This window comes from Panulirus ornatus, chromosome 20, assembly GCF_036320965.1.
Source record: "Panulirus ornatus isolate Po-2019 chromosome 20, ASM3632096v1, whole genome shotgun sequence".
NCBI classification, from domain to species: Eukaryota; Metazoa; Arthropoda; class Malacostraca; order Decapoda; family Palinuridae; genus Panulirus; species Panulirus ornatus.
This window is the reverse complement of record NC_092243.1, coordinates 38,103,414-38,117,928: the sequence shown is the minus strand read 5'-3', so window position 1 is coordinate 38,117,928 and position 14,515 is coordinate 38,103,414. Positions and strand designations below refer to the sequence as shown.

At 41.4% G+C, this 14,515-nt stretch overlaps 1 protein-coding gene across 21 annotated transcripts in view; it reads right to left on the bottom strand.

Annotated features, from left to right (window-relative positions):
• Positions 1-14,515, bottom strand: part of LOC139755950 (uncharacterized) — a 1,365,710-nt gene that overhangs the window by 620,042 nt on the left and 731,153 nt on the right. For all 21 annotated transcript variants that reach the window (XM_071674739.1, XM_071674738.1, XM_071674744.1 and 18 more), the window contains one exon: positions 8,681-8,941. In XM_071674739.1, coding sequence (XP_071530840.1) covers positions 8,681-8,941 — 261 coding nt within the window. The remainder of the gene's footprint in view (positions 1-8,680; positions 8,942-14,515) is intronic.

The following is a 14,515-nucleotide window of genomic DNA, read 5'->3' as shown; positions in this document are numbered from 1 at the left end:
ATGCAATTGAGTGGGAGATGTATGAAAGAAAGAGACAGGAGGTCAAGAGAAAGGTGCAAGAGGTGAAAAAGAGGGCAAATGAGAGTTGGGGTGAGAGAGTATCATTAAATTTTAGGGAGAATAAAAAGATGTTCTGGAAGGAGGTAAATAAAGTGCGTAAGACAAGGGAGCAAAAGGGAACTTCAGTGAAGGGCGCAAATGGGGAGGTGATAACAAGTAGTGGTGATGTGAGAAGGAGATGGAGTGAGTATTTTGAAGGTTTGTTGAATGTGTTTGATGATAGAGTGGCAGATATAGGGTGTTTTGGTTGAGGTGGTGTGCAAAGTGAGAGGGTTAGGGAAAATAATTTGGTAAACAGAGAAGAGGTAGTAAAAGCTTTGCGGAAGATGAAAGCCGGCAGGGCAGCAGGTTTGGATGGTATTGCAGTGGAATTTATTAAAAAAGGGGGTGACTGTGTTATTGACTGGTTGGTAAGGTTATTTAATGTATGTATGACTCATGGTGAGGTGCCTGAGGATTGGCAGAATGCGTGCAAAGTGCCATTGTACAAAGGCAAAGGGGATAAGAGTGAGTGCTCAAATTACAGAGGTATAAGTTTGTTGAGTATTCCTGGTAAATTATATGGGAGGGTATTGATTGAGAGGGTGAAGGCATGTACAGAGCATCAGATTGGGGAAGAGCAGTGTGGTTTCAGAAGTGGTAGAGGATGTGTGGATCAGGTGTTTGCTTTGAAGAATGTATGTGAGAAATACTTAGAAAAGCAAATGGATTTGTATGTAGCATTTATGGATCTGGAGAAGGCATATGATAGAGTTGATAGAGATGCTCTGTGGAAGGTATTAAGAATATATGGTGTGGGAGGCAAGTTGTTAGAAGCAGTGAAAAGTTTTTATCCAGGATGTAAGGCATGTGTACGTGTAGGAAGAGAGGAAAGTGATTGGTTCTCAGTGAATGTAGGTTTGCGGCAGGGGTGTGTGATGTCTCCATGGTTGTTTAATTTGTTTATGGATGGGGTTGTTAGGGAGGTGAATGCAAGAGTTTTGGAAAGAGGGGCAAGTATGAAGTCTGTTGGGGATGAGAGAGCTTGGGAAGTGAGTCAGTTGTTGTTCGCTGATGATACAGCGCTGGTGGCTGATTCATGTGAGAAACTGCAGAAGCTGGTGACTGAGTTTGGTAAAGTGTGTGAAAGAAGAAAGTTAAGAGTAAATGTGAATAAGAGCAAGGTAATTAGGTACAGTAGGGTTGAGGGTCAAGTCAATTGGGAGGTAAGTTTGAATAGAGAAAAACTGGAGGAAGTAAAGTGTTTTAGATATCTGGGAGTGGATCTGGCAGCAGATGGAACCATGGAAGCGAAAGTGGATCATAGGGTGGGGGAGGGGGCGAAAATCCTGGGAGCCTTGAAGAATGTGTGGAAGTCGAGAACATTATCTCAGAAAGCAAAAATGGGTATGTTTGAAGGAATAGTGGTTCCAACAATGTTGTATGGTTGCGAGGCGTGGGCTATGGATAGAGTTGTGCGCAGGAGGATGGATGTGCTGGAAATGAGATGTCTGAGGACAATGTGTGGTGTGAGGTGGTTTGATCAAGTAAGTAACGTAAGGGTAAGAGAGATGTGTGGAAATAAAAAGAGCGTGGTTGAGAGAGCAGAAGAGGGTGTTTTGAAATGGTTTGGACACATGGAGAGAATGAGTGAAGAAAGATTGACCAAGAGGATATATGTGTCGGAGGTGGAGGGAACGAGAAGAGGGAGACCAAATTGGAGGTGGAAAGATGGAGTGAAAAAGATTTTGTGTGATCGGGGCCTGAACATGCAGGAGGGTGAAAGGAGGGCAAGGAATAGAGTGAATTGGAGCGATGTGGTATACCGGGGTTGACGTGCTGTCAGTGGATTGAATCAGGGCATGTGAAGCGTCTGGGGTAAACCATGGAAAGCTGTGTAGGTATGTATATTTGCGTGTGTGGACGTATGTATATACATGTGTATGGGGGTGGGTTGGGTCATTTCTTTTGTCTGTTTCTTTGCGCTACCTCGCAAATGTGGGAGACAGCAAAAAAAAAAAAAAAACATACATATACAGTTTGCCTGGCAGAATGTAAGGAAATCTGCACTGGCAGAATGTAAGGAAATCTGCACTTAAGTGTGTGTGGAGGAAAGTGAACCTCTTCACCTGACGAATGATTTTAAGAGGTATGATGACCAAGAAGTAAATGAAACCTTCATTGATGTCATGAACAAATTTCCCATCAACGAGGAGAGACTAGGAGCTGATACTAAAGAAAAGCTCAAAAGATTTATCAGTATGAACAGATTGATGAGGAATTAGTAGTGCTTCACTGCCATGATATCTACTTATTGAGTCAGATGAGGATGAGGGTCAAATGAAGAAGGAAGTAGCAAAAGAAATTATGAACAGCCTGCGAAGTATGATGCAACATGATTTGGAATTGTAAGGACTGATAGCAAGCATCAACATTTTTTTTTTTTTTTTTTTTTGCCGCTGTCAAAAATTTACAGCTCGTATTTGAAGAATACAACATAGCATTGAATGAGAGCAAGCAGGCCAGAAATACTTGCTATGACAAAGTTGGTAATACACATAATACTTTCAAATTTGGGATGGCTTGGAGCCAATAAGTGTTTTAATTCTTTTAAAGTTATGTCAGAATTGCATGCAAAAAACAAAATTAATAATACAGATATAACTTTCATAATTATCCCTGGGGATAGGGGATTAAGAATACTTCCCACGCATTCCCTGCGTGTCGTAGAAGGCGACTAAAAGGGGAGGGAGCGGGGGGCTGGAAATCCTCCCCTCTCGTTTTTTTTTTTTTTTTCCAAAAGAAGGAACAGAGGGGGCCAGGTGAGGATATTCCAAAAAAGGCCCAGTCCTCTGTTCTTAACGCTACCTCGCTAACGCGGGAAATGGCAAATAGTTTAAAAGAAAAAGAAAAAAAAATACATATACATATATACACATCCATACGTGCTGCCTTCATCCACTCTCATCGCCACCCCACCACACACGAAAATAGGATACAGCTCCGTTTCCACATCCAGGCCCTACAGACCTTCCCATGGTTTACCGCAGACGCTTCACATGCCCTGGCTCAATCCACTGACAGCAAATTGACCCCTGTATACCAAATGATTCCAATTCACTCTAATCCTTGCACACCTTTCAGGCCTGTATGTTCAGGCCCCGATCACTCAAAATCTTTTTCACTCTACCCTTCCACCTCCAATTTCGTCTCCCGCTTCTCCTTGTTCCCTCCACCTCTGACACATATATCCTCTTTGTCAATCTTTTCTCACTCATTCTCTCCATGTGCCCATAACATTTCAACATACCCTCTTCTGCTCTGTCAATCACACTCTTTTTATTACCACACATCTCTCTCACCCTTTCATTACTTAATCGATCAAACCACCTCACACCACATGTTGTCTCAAACATTTCATTTTTAACACATCCACCCTCCTCTGCACAACCCTACTGCACAACCCTATCTATTGCCTATGCCTTGCAACCATACAACATTGTTGAAACCACTATTCCTTCAAACATACCCATTTTTGCCGTCCGAGTTAACATTTTTGCCTTCTACACATTTTTCAACGCTCCCAGAACGCTCCCCCACCCTGTGGCTCACATCCGCTTCCCAGATATATAAAACACTTCACTTCCTCCATTCAAGCTTACTTCCCAATTAACTTGTCCGTAAACCCTACTGAACCCAATACTAATAACCTTGCTCTTATTTACACTTACTCTCAATTTTCTTTTACACACTTTACCAAACTCAGTCACCAACTTCTGCACTTTCTCACTCGAACCAGCCACCAGTGCTGTATCATCTGATTCACTTCCCAAGCCATCTCATCCACAACAGACTGCATACTTGCTCCTCTCTCAAAAACTCTTGCATTTACCTCCCTAACAACCCCATCCATAAACAAATTAAACCATGGTGACATCACGCACCTCTGCCACAAACCGACATTCACTGGGAACCAATCACTTTCCTCTCTTCCTACTCGTACATGTCTTACATCCTTGGTAAAAACTTTTCACTGCTTCTAGCAAATTACCTCCCACACCATATACTCTTAAAACCTTCCATAAAGCATCGCTAAGAACCCTATCATATGCCTTCTCCAGATCCATAAATGCTACATACAAATCCAACTGTTTTTCTAAGTATTTCTCACATACATTCTTCAAAGCAAACACCTGATTCCTACCATACTCTACCACTTCTGAAACCACACTGCTCTTCCCCAGTCTAATGCTTTGCACATCCCTTTACCCTCTCAATCAATACCTTCCCAGACAATTTCCCAGGAATACTCAACAAACTTATGCCTCTGAAATTTGAACACTCACCTTTATCCAATTTCCCTTTGTACAATGGTACCATGTATGCATTCTGCCAATCCTCAGGCACTTCACCATGATCTATACATACACTGGATATCCTTATCAACCAATCAACAACACAGTAATCCTCCTTTTTTTAATAAATTCCGCTGCACTACTATCTCTTCTATGTGCACAGGCACCAATAATCACCCATCTCTCTCCATCCACTTTCAGTTTTACCCATATAACCCTAGAGTTTACTTCCTTATACTCTATCACATACTCTGTCACATATTATACAGGGGAATAAATGTGTTGAGTATTCCTGGGAAACTGTATGGGAAGGTATTAATTGAGAGGGTAAAGGCATGTACAAAACATCAAACTGTGGAAGAGCAATGTGGTTTTAGAAGTGGTAGAGGATGTGTGGATCAGGTGTTTGCTATGAAAAATTGATGTGATAAATACATAGAAAAACAAATGGATTTGTACATTGCATTTATGGATCTGGAGAAGACATATGATAGGGTGGAAGGTTTTATGAGTATATGATGTGGGAAGTAAGTTGCTAGAAGCAGTGAAAAGTTTTTAACAAGGATGTAAGGCATGTGTACGAGTAGGAAGAGAGGAAAGTGATTGGTTCCCAGTGAATGTCAGTTTGCAGCAAGGGTGTTGATGTCTCCATGGTTGTTTAATTTGTTTTTGGATTGGGTGGTTAGGGAGGTGAATGCAAGAGTTTTGGAGAGGTGAAAGTATGTATTCTGTTCTGGATTAGAGGGCTTGGGAAGTGAGTCAGTTGTTGTTTGCTGAAGGTACAGAGCTGGTAGCTGATTCGAGTGAGAAACTGCAGAAGTTGGTGTCTGGGTTTGGTAAAGTGTGTGAAAGAAGAAATATGAGAGTAAATGTGAGTAAGAGTAAGGATATTAGGTTCACTATGGTAGGGGACAAGTTAATTGGTATGTAAGTTTAAATGGAGAAAAACTGGAGGAAGTGAAGTGTTTTAGATATCTGAAAGTGGATTTTAGCAGGGGATGGAACCATGGAAGCAGAAATGAGTCACAGGATGGGGGAGGGGGATAAGGTTCTGGGAGCATTGAAGAATGAGTGGAAGGCGAAAACATTATCTCGGAGAGCAAAATTGGGTATATTTGAAGGAATAGTGGTTGCAACAATGTTATATGATTGTGAGGCATGGGCTATAGATAGGGTTGTGCGGAGGAGGGTGGATGTGTTGGAAATGAAATGTTTAAGGACAATATGTAGTGTGAGGTGGTATGATCGAGTAAATGATAAAAGGGTAAGAGAGATGTGCGGCAATAAAAAATAAAAAGAGTGTGGTCGAGAGAGCAGAAGAGGGTGTGTTGAAATGGTTTGGTCACATGGAGAGAATGAGTGAGTAAAGATTGACAAAGAGGATATATGTGTCAGAGGTGGAGGGAAGAAGGAGAACCGAAAGACCAAACTGGAGGTGGAAGAATGGAGTGAAAAAGATTCTAAGTGATTGGGGCCTGAATATACAAGAGGGTGAAAGGCATAAAAGGAATAGAGAGAACTTGAATGATGTGGTACATCGGGGTTGACATGCTGTTCATGGATTGAACCAGGGCATTTGAAGCGTCTGGGGTAAACCATGGAAAAGTCTGTGGGGCCTGAATGTGGAAAGGGACTGTGGTATCAGTGCATTACACATGATAGCTAGTGGTTGCAACAATATTATATGACTCACTTCTGCTTCCATGGTTCTAGTTACTGGCAAGTCCACTCCCACATACCAAAATCACTTCATTTCCAATTTCTCTCCATTCAAACTTACATCCCAACTAACTTGTCCCTCAACCCTGCTGGATTTAATACCTTGCTCTTATTCACATTTACTCTCAAAGTTCTTTCACACACTTTTCCAAACTCAATCACCAACTTCTGCAGTTTCTCCCTCAAATCACCCATCAGTGCTGTATCATCAGCGAACAACAACTGACACTTCCCAGGCCCTCTCACCCCTAAAAGACTCCATACTTGCCCCTCTCTCCAAAACTCATGCATTTACCTCCCTAACCACTCCATCCATAAACAAATTAAATAACCATGGGAACATCACACACCCTTGCCACAGACTGACCTTCACTGGAAACCAATCACTCTCCTCTATTCCTATTCATACATATGCCTTATACCCTATATGAAAACTTCTCACTGCTTCTAGCAGCTTACCTCCCACAACATATATCCTTAAGGCCTTCCACAAAGCATCTCTATAAACTCTATCATATGTCTTCTCCAGATAAATAAATGCTACATACAAATCTAACTGCTTTTTTAAGTATTTCTCACATATATTCTTTAAAGTAAACACCTGATCCATACATCCTCTACCACTCCTAAAACCTCACTGCTCCTCCCCAGTCTGGTGTTCTGTACATGCTTCAACCTCTCAATCAACACCCAACCATACAATTTTCCAGGAATCCTCAACAAACTTATGCCTTAGAAGTTTGAACACTCACCTTTATCCCTTTTGGCTCTGAATAATGGCACTGTACATCCATTCCACAAATCCTAAGGCAATTCACCATGATCCACATCTATGTACACTGAATATCCTTACCAACCAATCAACAACACAAGTCACCCTCTTTCTCCATAAATTCAACTGCAATACCATCCAAACCTGCTGCTTTGCTGGATCTTATCTTTTGCAAGGCTTTCACCACCTCCTCTCTCTTCACCAAACCACTCTCTCTGACTCTCTCTCTTTGCACACCACCCTGACCTAAACACCCTACATCTGCTACTTTATCCTCAAACACATTTAACAGACCCTCAAAATATTCACACCATCTCCTCACTTCATCACTACCTGTTATCCCTTGCCCCCTTCACTGATGTCCTCATATGTTCTCGTGTCTTACATACATAATCTACCTCCTTCAAAAACATCTTTTTATTCTCCCTGAAGTTTAATGATACTTTCTCACCCCAACTCTCATCTGCCCTCTTTTTCGTCTCTTACACCTTCCTCTTGGCCTCCTACCACTTTCTCTTATACATGTCGCAGTTATTTGCACTCCTCTGTTGCAAGTATTGTCGAAATGCCTCTCCTTTCTCTTTCACTATCAACTTTACTTCATCCCACCACTCATAACCCTTTGTACTCTGCTCAACACCTATCTTTCACATGCCATATGCATCTCTTGCACATGCTATCAATGTTTTCCTAAATACTTCCTATTCCTCACCCATTCCCCTCAAGTCATTTGCTCTCATGTTTTACCATTCTACACTCAATCTCTCTTGGTACTTTCTCACACAAGTCTCCTTTCCAAGCTCACTCTCACCACTCTCTTCTCCCTGACACTCTCTCTTCTGTTTTGAAAACCTCTATAAATCTTCATCTTCACCTCCACAAGATGGTGAACAGATATCCCACCAGCTGCCCCTCTGAGCTCATCAACATCCAAAAGTTTCTCTTTTGTATGCCTATCAATTAACATGTAATTTAATAATGCCTTTTGACCATCTCTCCTACTCACATACATATACTTGTGTATATCTCTTTTTAAACCAGGTATTCCCAATCACCAGTCTTTTTTTCAGCACAGAAATTTAGAAGCTCTTCACCATTTCCATTCACAACACTGAATACCCAATGTACACCAATTATACCCTAAATCAATCCATGGCATGGAAAAATGCTGGTCTAGTTGAGGACATCTGATCAGTCCTTGATCCAAAGGCATTCTGTGCTACTGGGTAGCCAGGAATGAGTGGGTCGATGATGATATTTCTAAGAAGGTCTCAGATGAACCAAAGGTGCTATACCTTGTTGGGAGGACTGTGATGAGTGGAAAGCCAGTTTTTCCCAACAGGAGGATATTGGGTTAGAGGTTCCTCTCCCTGATTTTCCTAGACTATATCCTAAAGTCTCTCATGCTCAAGAAAAGACTGCAGAGAGAAAAAAATCTGGAAAACCAAATGAATGATAAATAAGGAATTTTTCTAGAAGAGAAATTTATGTAGTGACTGATCAACATCACAAATGACTGAACAATGTAATGAAAGAAGCATTCTAATGAATGAAGTAATAAATCTAGCTGGGTAAATCTACAGGGCACATACATTATGGACAGTCAAAGTAATGGAGTAAACAGAAAGGTTAGGTAGTAAAGAATGAAAGGTATGTGATCATGATGTTGAACAATGGCTGGTGTTAGCTATACTGATACCATTCCAAGATAAAAAGCTTTAATAGTCTAGAGACATATGACTTTATACTGGCTCAAAATCTAATCTCACTTTTAACATAAGAACAGACCACATACCCCTTGCATTCCTGAGGGTCCAGCTAAGGCTTCTACAACAGCTTCTGGGAGTGGCTGTGCTTGTGATGGATTGACCTTCGGTTCAAATTTGTTAGGAAGCATATGACTTGATGGATCTTCTTCACCACCACCTGCCGGGCCTTCTAATCTGGAGTCATTCCCTATTGACCCGTAATCCATCCCTGAGTCCATGACATCATCTTGACTGTTGTCTATGTGGTCAACCATCTCCTCTTTGACTAGACTTTCATCTACCATGACCTTAAATTCAAATATAATTTAGTAATCAGTTTTCATCTTTACATAATCATTTAACAGTTTCAAGAAGCAAACATCATAATGATGATTGTTCTGACAATGGTAGCTAATATCAATCCTTAAATGCTAGGAAGCATACACACGACTGTCAAGGAAATAATGGGTTATTGAAGGACCATACTGGTAATCTCTGTGGGCTTTTAAGAACAAAGTGCCAACTTTATGATGTGTATTGAAACTAGGTGTGGCCTTTGTTTCTTCTTTACATAAACAGTGTGAGTGATGACTAAGTGACTCTTCTGTGTGTGACAATGGCTGACAAACATCCTCCACTTCCATTTCTTTACCATTCCCCAGGGAAGTTTACATGTTAATTTCAGTGTTACACCAAAGTCACACAAAATATTTCTCCTCACTTTTTTACTATATCCTTTCCTTTTACATGTAATTCTTCTACATTATGATTGGAAATAAAACTTTAATAATCTACATCATCCAAAACTGTCCTCCTCCACTCCCCTGAAGACCTACACATCAAAATTTGAATTCTCATAGAATATGAGAATTTGTTCATGCTAGTTTGCCATTTCTCATCTTAGATGAAGAAAGGCTGCATTTGCTCGCATCCATTCTCTAGCTGTCATGCGCAATGTACCGTAACAACTGCACCCTATCCACAACCAAGTCCCACAGATTTTCCTATGGTTCCCCCCCAGCCACTTCACATGCCCTGGTTTAGTCCACTGACAGCATGTCAACCCCTGTCTACCACATCACTCCAATTCACTCAATCGCAAGTGTGCCCTTCACCCCCTGCATGTTCACTCCAACCTTCCATTTCCAATTTAGTCTCTCCCTTCTCCTTGTCCCCTCCACTTCTATCCCATATATCCTCGTTGTCAACCTCTTCTCACTCATTCACTCCAAATGACCAAACCATTTTTTTCAGCACATCCTCTTCAGCTCTTCATCCACAATCATGTTAGTACCACACCCTATCTTACCCTTTTCTAACTCACTTGATCAAACCACCTCACACCACATAATGACCTCAAGCATTCTATTTCCAACACATCCAACCTCCTCTGCACATTTTCATACACAGCCAATGCCTCACATCCATACAACATCGTTGGGATAACTATACCTTTGAACATACCCACTTTTGCGCTCTTTCACATGTTCCTCAATGCTCTTAGAACCTTTGCCCCCTCACCCACTCTGTGACTCCCTTCTGTTTCCATGATATCATTTGCTGCCACATCCACGCACAGGTATCTAAGACACCTCTTCCCACTTCCTCCAAATTTTCTCCATTCAAACTCACACCCCAACTAACCTGTCTCTCTGCCCTGTTAAACCTAATAACGTTGCTTTCATTGACAATTACTCTCAACTTCCTTCTTTCACACTAATAATGTTGCTTTCATTGACAATTACTCTCAACTTCCTCCTTTCACACACTCCTAAACTCAGTCATCAACTTATGCAGTTTCTCACTCAAATCTGGTATTAGTGCTCTGTCATCAGCAAGCAACAACTGACTTTCTTCCTGTCCTGCTTATCCCCTACAAACTGCATGCTTGCCTCTCTCACAAAGACCCAACCCATAACTAATTAAATAGCTTTAGTGACAACACACACCCCTGCCACAGATCAACTTTCACCAGGATGTGCGAGCTTTTTTCTTTTTTTTGTATTCTTTACTCTTACATGCACTTCTGTCACTTCACAAAGGGAAACAGAAATCTTGAAGACCTTGACCTTGTCTTTCATCCATACTGCAATTAACTTTCAGCAAGTTGCACAGCATATGAGGGTTAAAGGTACTGATCAATCATCACTCCATTCCCAATCCGTTGAGGTGGATCAGGTACAACCTCTGCAACATCACTCATCCCCCTAATCCTTTTCTTTTTACATTATCAACCCATGTCCAGGCTGTTCAAGAGAAACATAAAATTATACCAACAAAAGCACTTCATACTTTTCCACTTTACATACTGACTTGATTCATCAAGTGAGACAATAAATCCTCTTTGTCAATCTTTCCTCACTCATTCTCTCCATGTGACCAAACCATTTCAACACACCCTCTTCTGCTCTCTCAACCACACTCTTTTTATAACCACACATCTCTCTTACCTTTTCATCACTTACTCGATCAAACCACCTCACACCACATATTGTCCTCACACATTTCATTTCCAACACATCCACCCTCCTCCACACAACCCTATCCATAGCCCATGCCTCGCAATCATATGACATTGTTAGAACCACAATTCCTTCAAACATACCCATTTTTATCACTCCAATATAACATTCTCACCTTCCACACATTCTTCAACGCTCCCAGAACCTTCGCCCCCTCCCCAACCCTGAGACTCACTTCCGCTTCCATAGTTCCATCCGCTGCAAAATCCACTCCTAGAAATCTAAAACACTTCACTTCCTCCAGTTTTTCTCCATTCAAACTTACCTCTCAATTAACTTGTAACTCAACCCTACTGAACCAAATTACCTTGCTCTTATTCACATTTACTCTCAGCTTTCTTCTTTCACACACTTTACCAAACTCAGTCACCAACTTCTGCAGTTTCTCACCCAAATCAGCCACTAGCGCTGTATCATCAGCAAACAACAACTGACTCACTTCCCAAGCCCTCTCATCCGCAAATGACTGCATACTTGCCCCTCTCTCCAAAACTCTTACATTCACCTCCCTAACGCCATCCAAAAACAAATTAAACAACCATGGAGAGATCATACACCCCTGCTGCAAACCAACATTCACTGGGAACCAATCACTTTCCTCTCTTTCTACTCGTACACATGCCTTAAATCCTCGATAAAAACTTTTCATTGCTTCTAGCAACTTACCTTCCACACCATATACTCTTAATACCTTCCACAAAGCATCTCTATCAACCCTATCATATGCCTTCTACAGATCTATAATTGCTACATAAAAATCTATCTGTTTTTTCTAAGTATTTCTCACATACATTCTTCAAAGCAAACACCTGATCCACACATTCTCTACCACTTCTGAAACCACAATGCTCTTCCCTAATCTGATGTTCTGTACATGCCTTCACCCTCTCAATCAATACCCTCCCATATAATTTCCCAGGAATACTCAACAAACTTGTACCTCAGTAATTTGAATACTCACCTTTATCCCTTTGCCTTTGCACTATGCATGCATTCCGCCAATCCTCAGGCACTTCACCATGAACCATACGTACAATGAATGTCCTTACCAACCAATCAACAACACAGTCATCCCCTTTTTTAATAAATTCCACTGCAATACCATCTAAACCCGCTGCCTTGCCGGCTTTCATCTTCAGCAAAGCTTTCACTACCTCTTCTTTGTTTACCAAACCATTCTCCCTGACCCTCTCACTTCACATACCACCTCAACCAAAACATCCTACATCTGCCACTCTATCATCAAAAAAATTCAGCAAACCTTCAAAATATTCACTCCATCTCCTCACTTCACCACTACTTGTTATTGCCTCCCCATTAGCCCCCTTCACCGATGTTCCCATTTGCTCTCTTGTCTTATACGCTTTATTCACCTCCTTCCAAAACATCTTATTATTCTCCCTAAAATTTAATGATACTCTTTCACCCCAACCCTCATCTGCCCTCTTTTTCACCTCTTGCACCTTTCTCTTGACCTCTTCCCACTTTCTTTTATATTGTCCTCAAACATTTCATTTTCAACAAATTTGCCCTCCTCCAGACAACCCTATCTATAGCCAATGCCTTGCAACCATATAATAATCATTACAGGGACTACTTTTCCTTCGAACAAACCCATTTTTGCTCTCCGAGATAACGTTCTTTCCTTGCATACATTCTTCATTGCTTCCAGAACCTTTACCTCCTCTCCCACCCTGTGACTCACTTCCTCCTCCATGATTCCATTCACTGCCAAAGCCACTCCCAGATATCTAAAACACTTCACTTCCTCCAATTTTTCTCCAGCTTTAGTGACTGATTGGAGTGGGAAACTGCAGAAGTTGGTGTGTGAAAGGAGAAAGTTGAAAGTAAATGTGAATAAGAGTAAGGTTATTAGGTTCAGTAGGGTTAACGGACACATTAATTGGGAAGTAGATTCAAATGGAGAAAAGTTAGAGGAAGTGAAGTGTTTTAGATATCTGGAAGTGGACTTGGCAGCAAATGGAACCATGGAAGTGGAAGTGAATCACAGGGTGGGGGAGGGGGTGAAGGTTATGGGAGCAATGAAGAATGTGTGGAAGGAGAGAACATTATCTCAGAGCAAAAATAGGTATGTTTGAAGGAAAAGTAGTTCCAACAATGTCATAAGGTTGCGAGGCATGGGCTATAGATAGGACTCTACAGAGGAGGGTGGATGTGTTGGAAATGAAATGCTTGAGGACAATGTGTGGTGTGGGGTGGTTTGATCGAGTTAGTAACGAAAGGGTAAGAAAGATGTGTGGAAGTGAAAAAAGTGTGGTTGAGAGAGCATTAGAGGGTGTGTTAAAATGGTTTGGACATATGGAGAGAAAGAGTGAGGAAAGATTGACAAAGAGGATATACATGTCAGACGTGAAGGGAACAAGGAGAAGTGGGAGACCATATCACAATGTGATATGGTTGCGAGGCATGAGCTATAGATAGGACGCTATAGAGGAGGGTGGATGTGTTGGAAATGAAATGCTTGAGGACAATGTGTGGTGTGGGGTGGTTTGATCGAGTTAGTAATGAAAGGGTAAGAAAGATGTGTGGAAGTGAAAAAAATGTGGTTGAGAGAGCATTAGAGGGTGTGTTGAAATGGTTTGGACATATGGAGTGAATGAGTGAGGAAAGATTGACAAAGAGGATATACGTGTCAGACATGAAGGGAACAAGGAGAAGTGGGAGACCAAATTGGAGGTGGAAGGATGGAGTGAAAAAGATTTTGAGTGAACGGGGCCTGAACATACAGGAGGATGAGAGGCATGCAAGGAATAGAGTGAATTAGAATGATGTGGTATACTGTGGTCGACTTGCTGTCAATGGACTGAACCAGGGTATGTGAAATGTCTGAGATAAACCATGGAAAGGTCTGTGGAGCCTGAATGTGGATAGGGAGCTGTGGTTTCAGGTCAGTACACGACAGTTAGAGACTGGGTGTGAACGAATATGGCCTTTTTGTCTGTTTTTCTGGAGCTACCTCACTGAAGCAGGGAATAGCAATGCTGTTTCCTGTGGGGTGGGGTAGTGCCAGGAATGGATGAAGGCAAGCAAGTATGAATATGTACATGTGTATATATGTATATGTCTGTGTATGAGTACGTATGATTTGAGTATATGAGTGTGTATGGGCATTTATGTATATAAATGTGCATATGAGTGGATGGGCCATTCCTTGTCTGTTTCCTGGTGCTATGTCAATGACACGGGAAACAGCAATTAAGTTATCATTACTATTATTATCATATTTAATCAGTTTCCTGCATCAGTGAGATAGCACAAGGAAACAGATGAAGAATGGCCCATCCATTCATATACACGTATATGTACATAAATGTCCACATATGCACATACACATAAAAA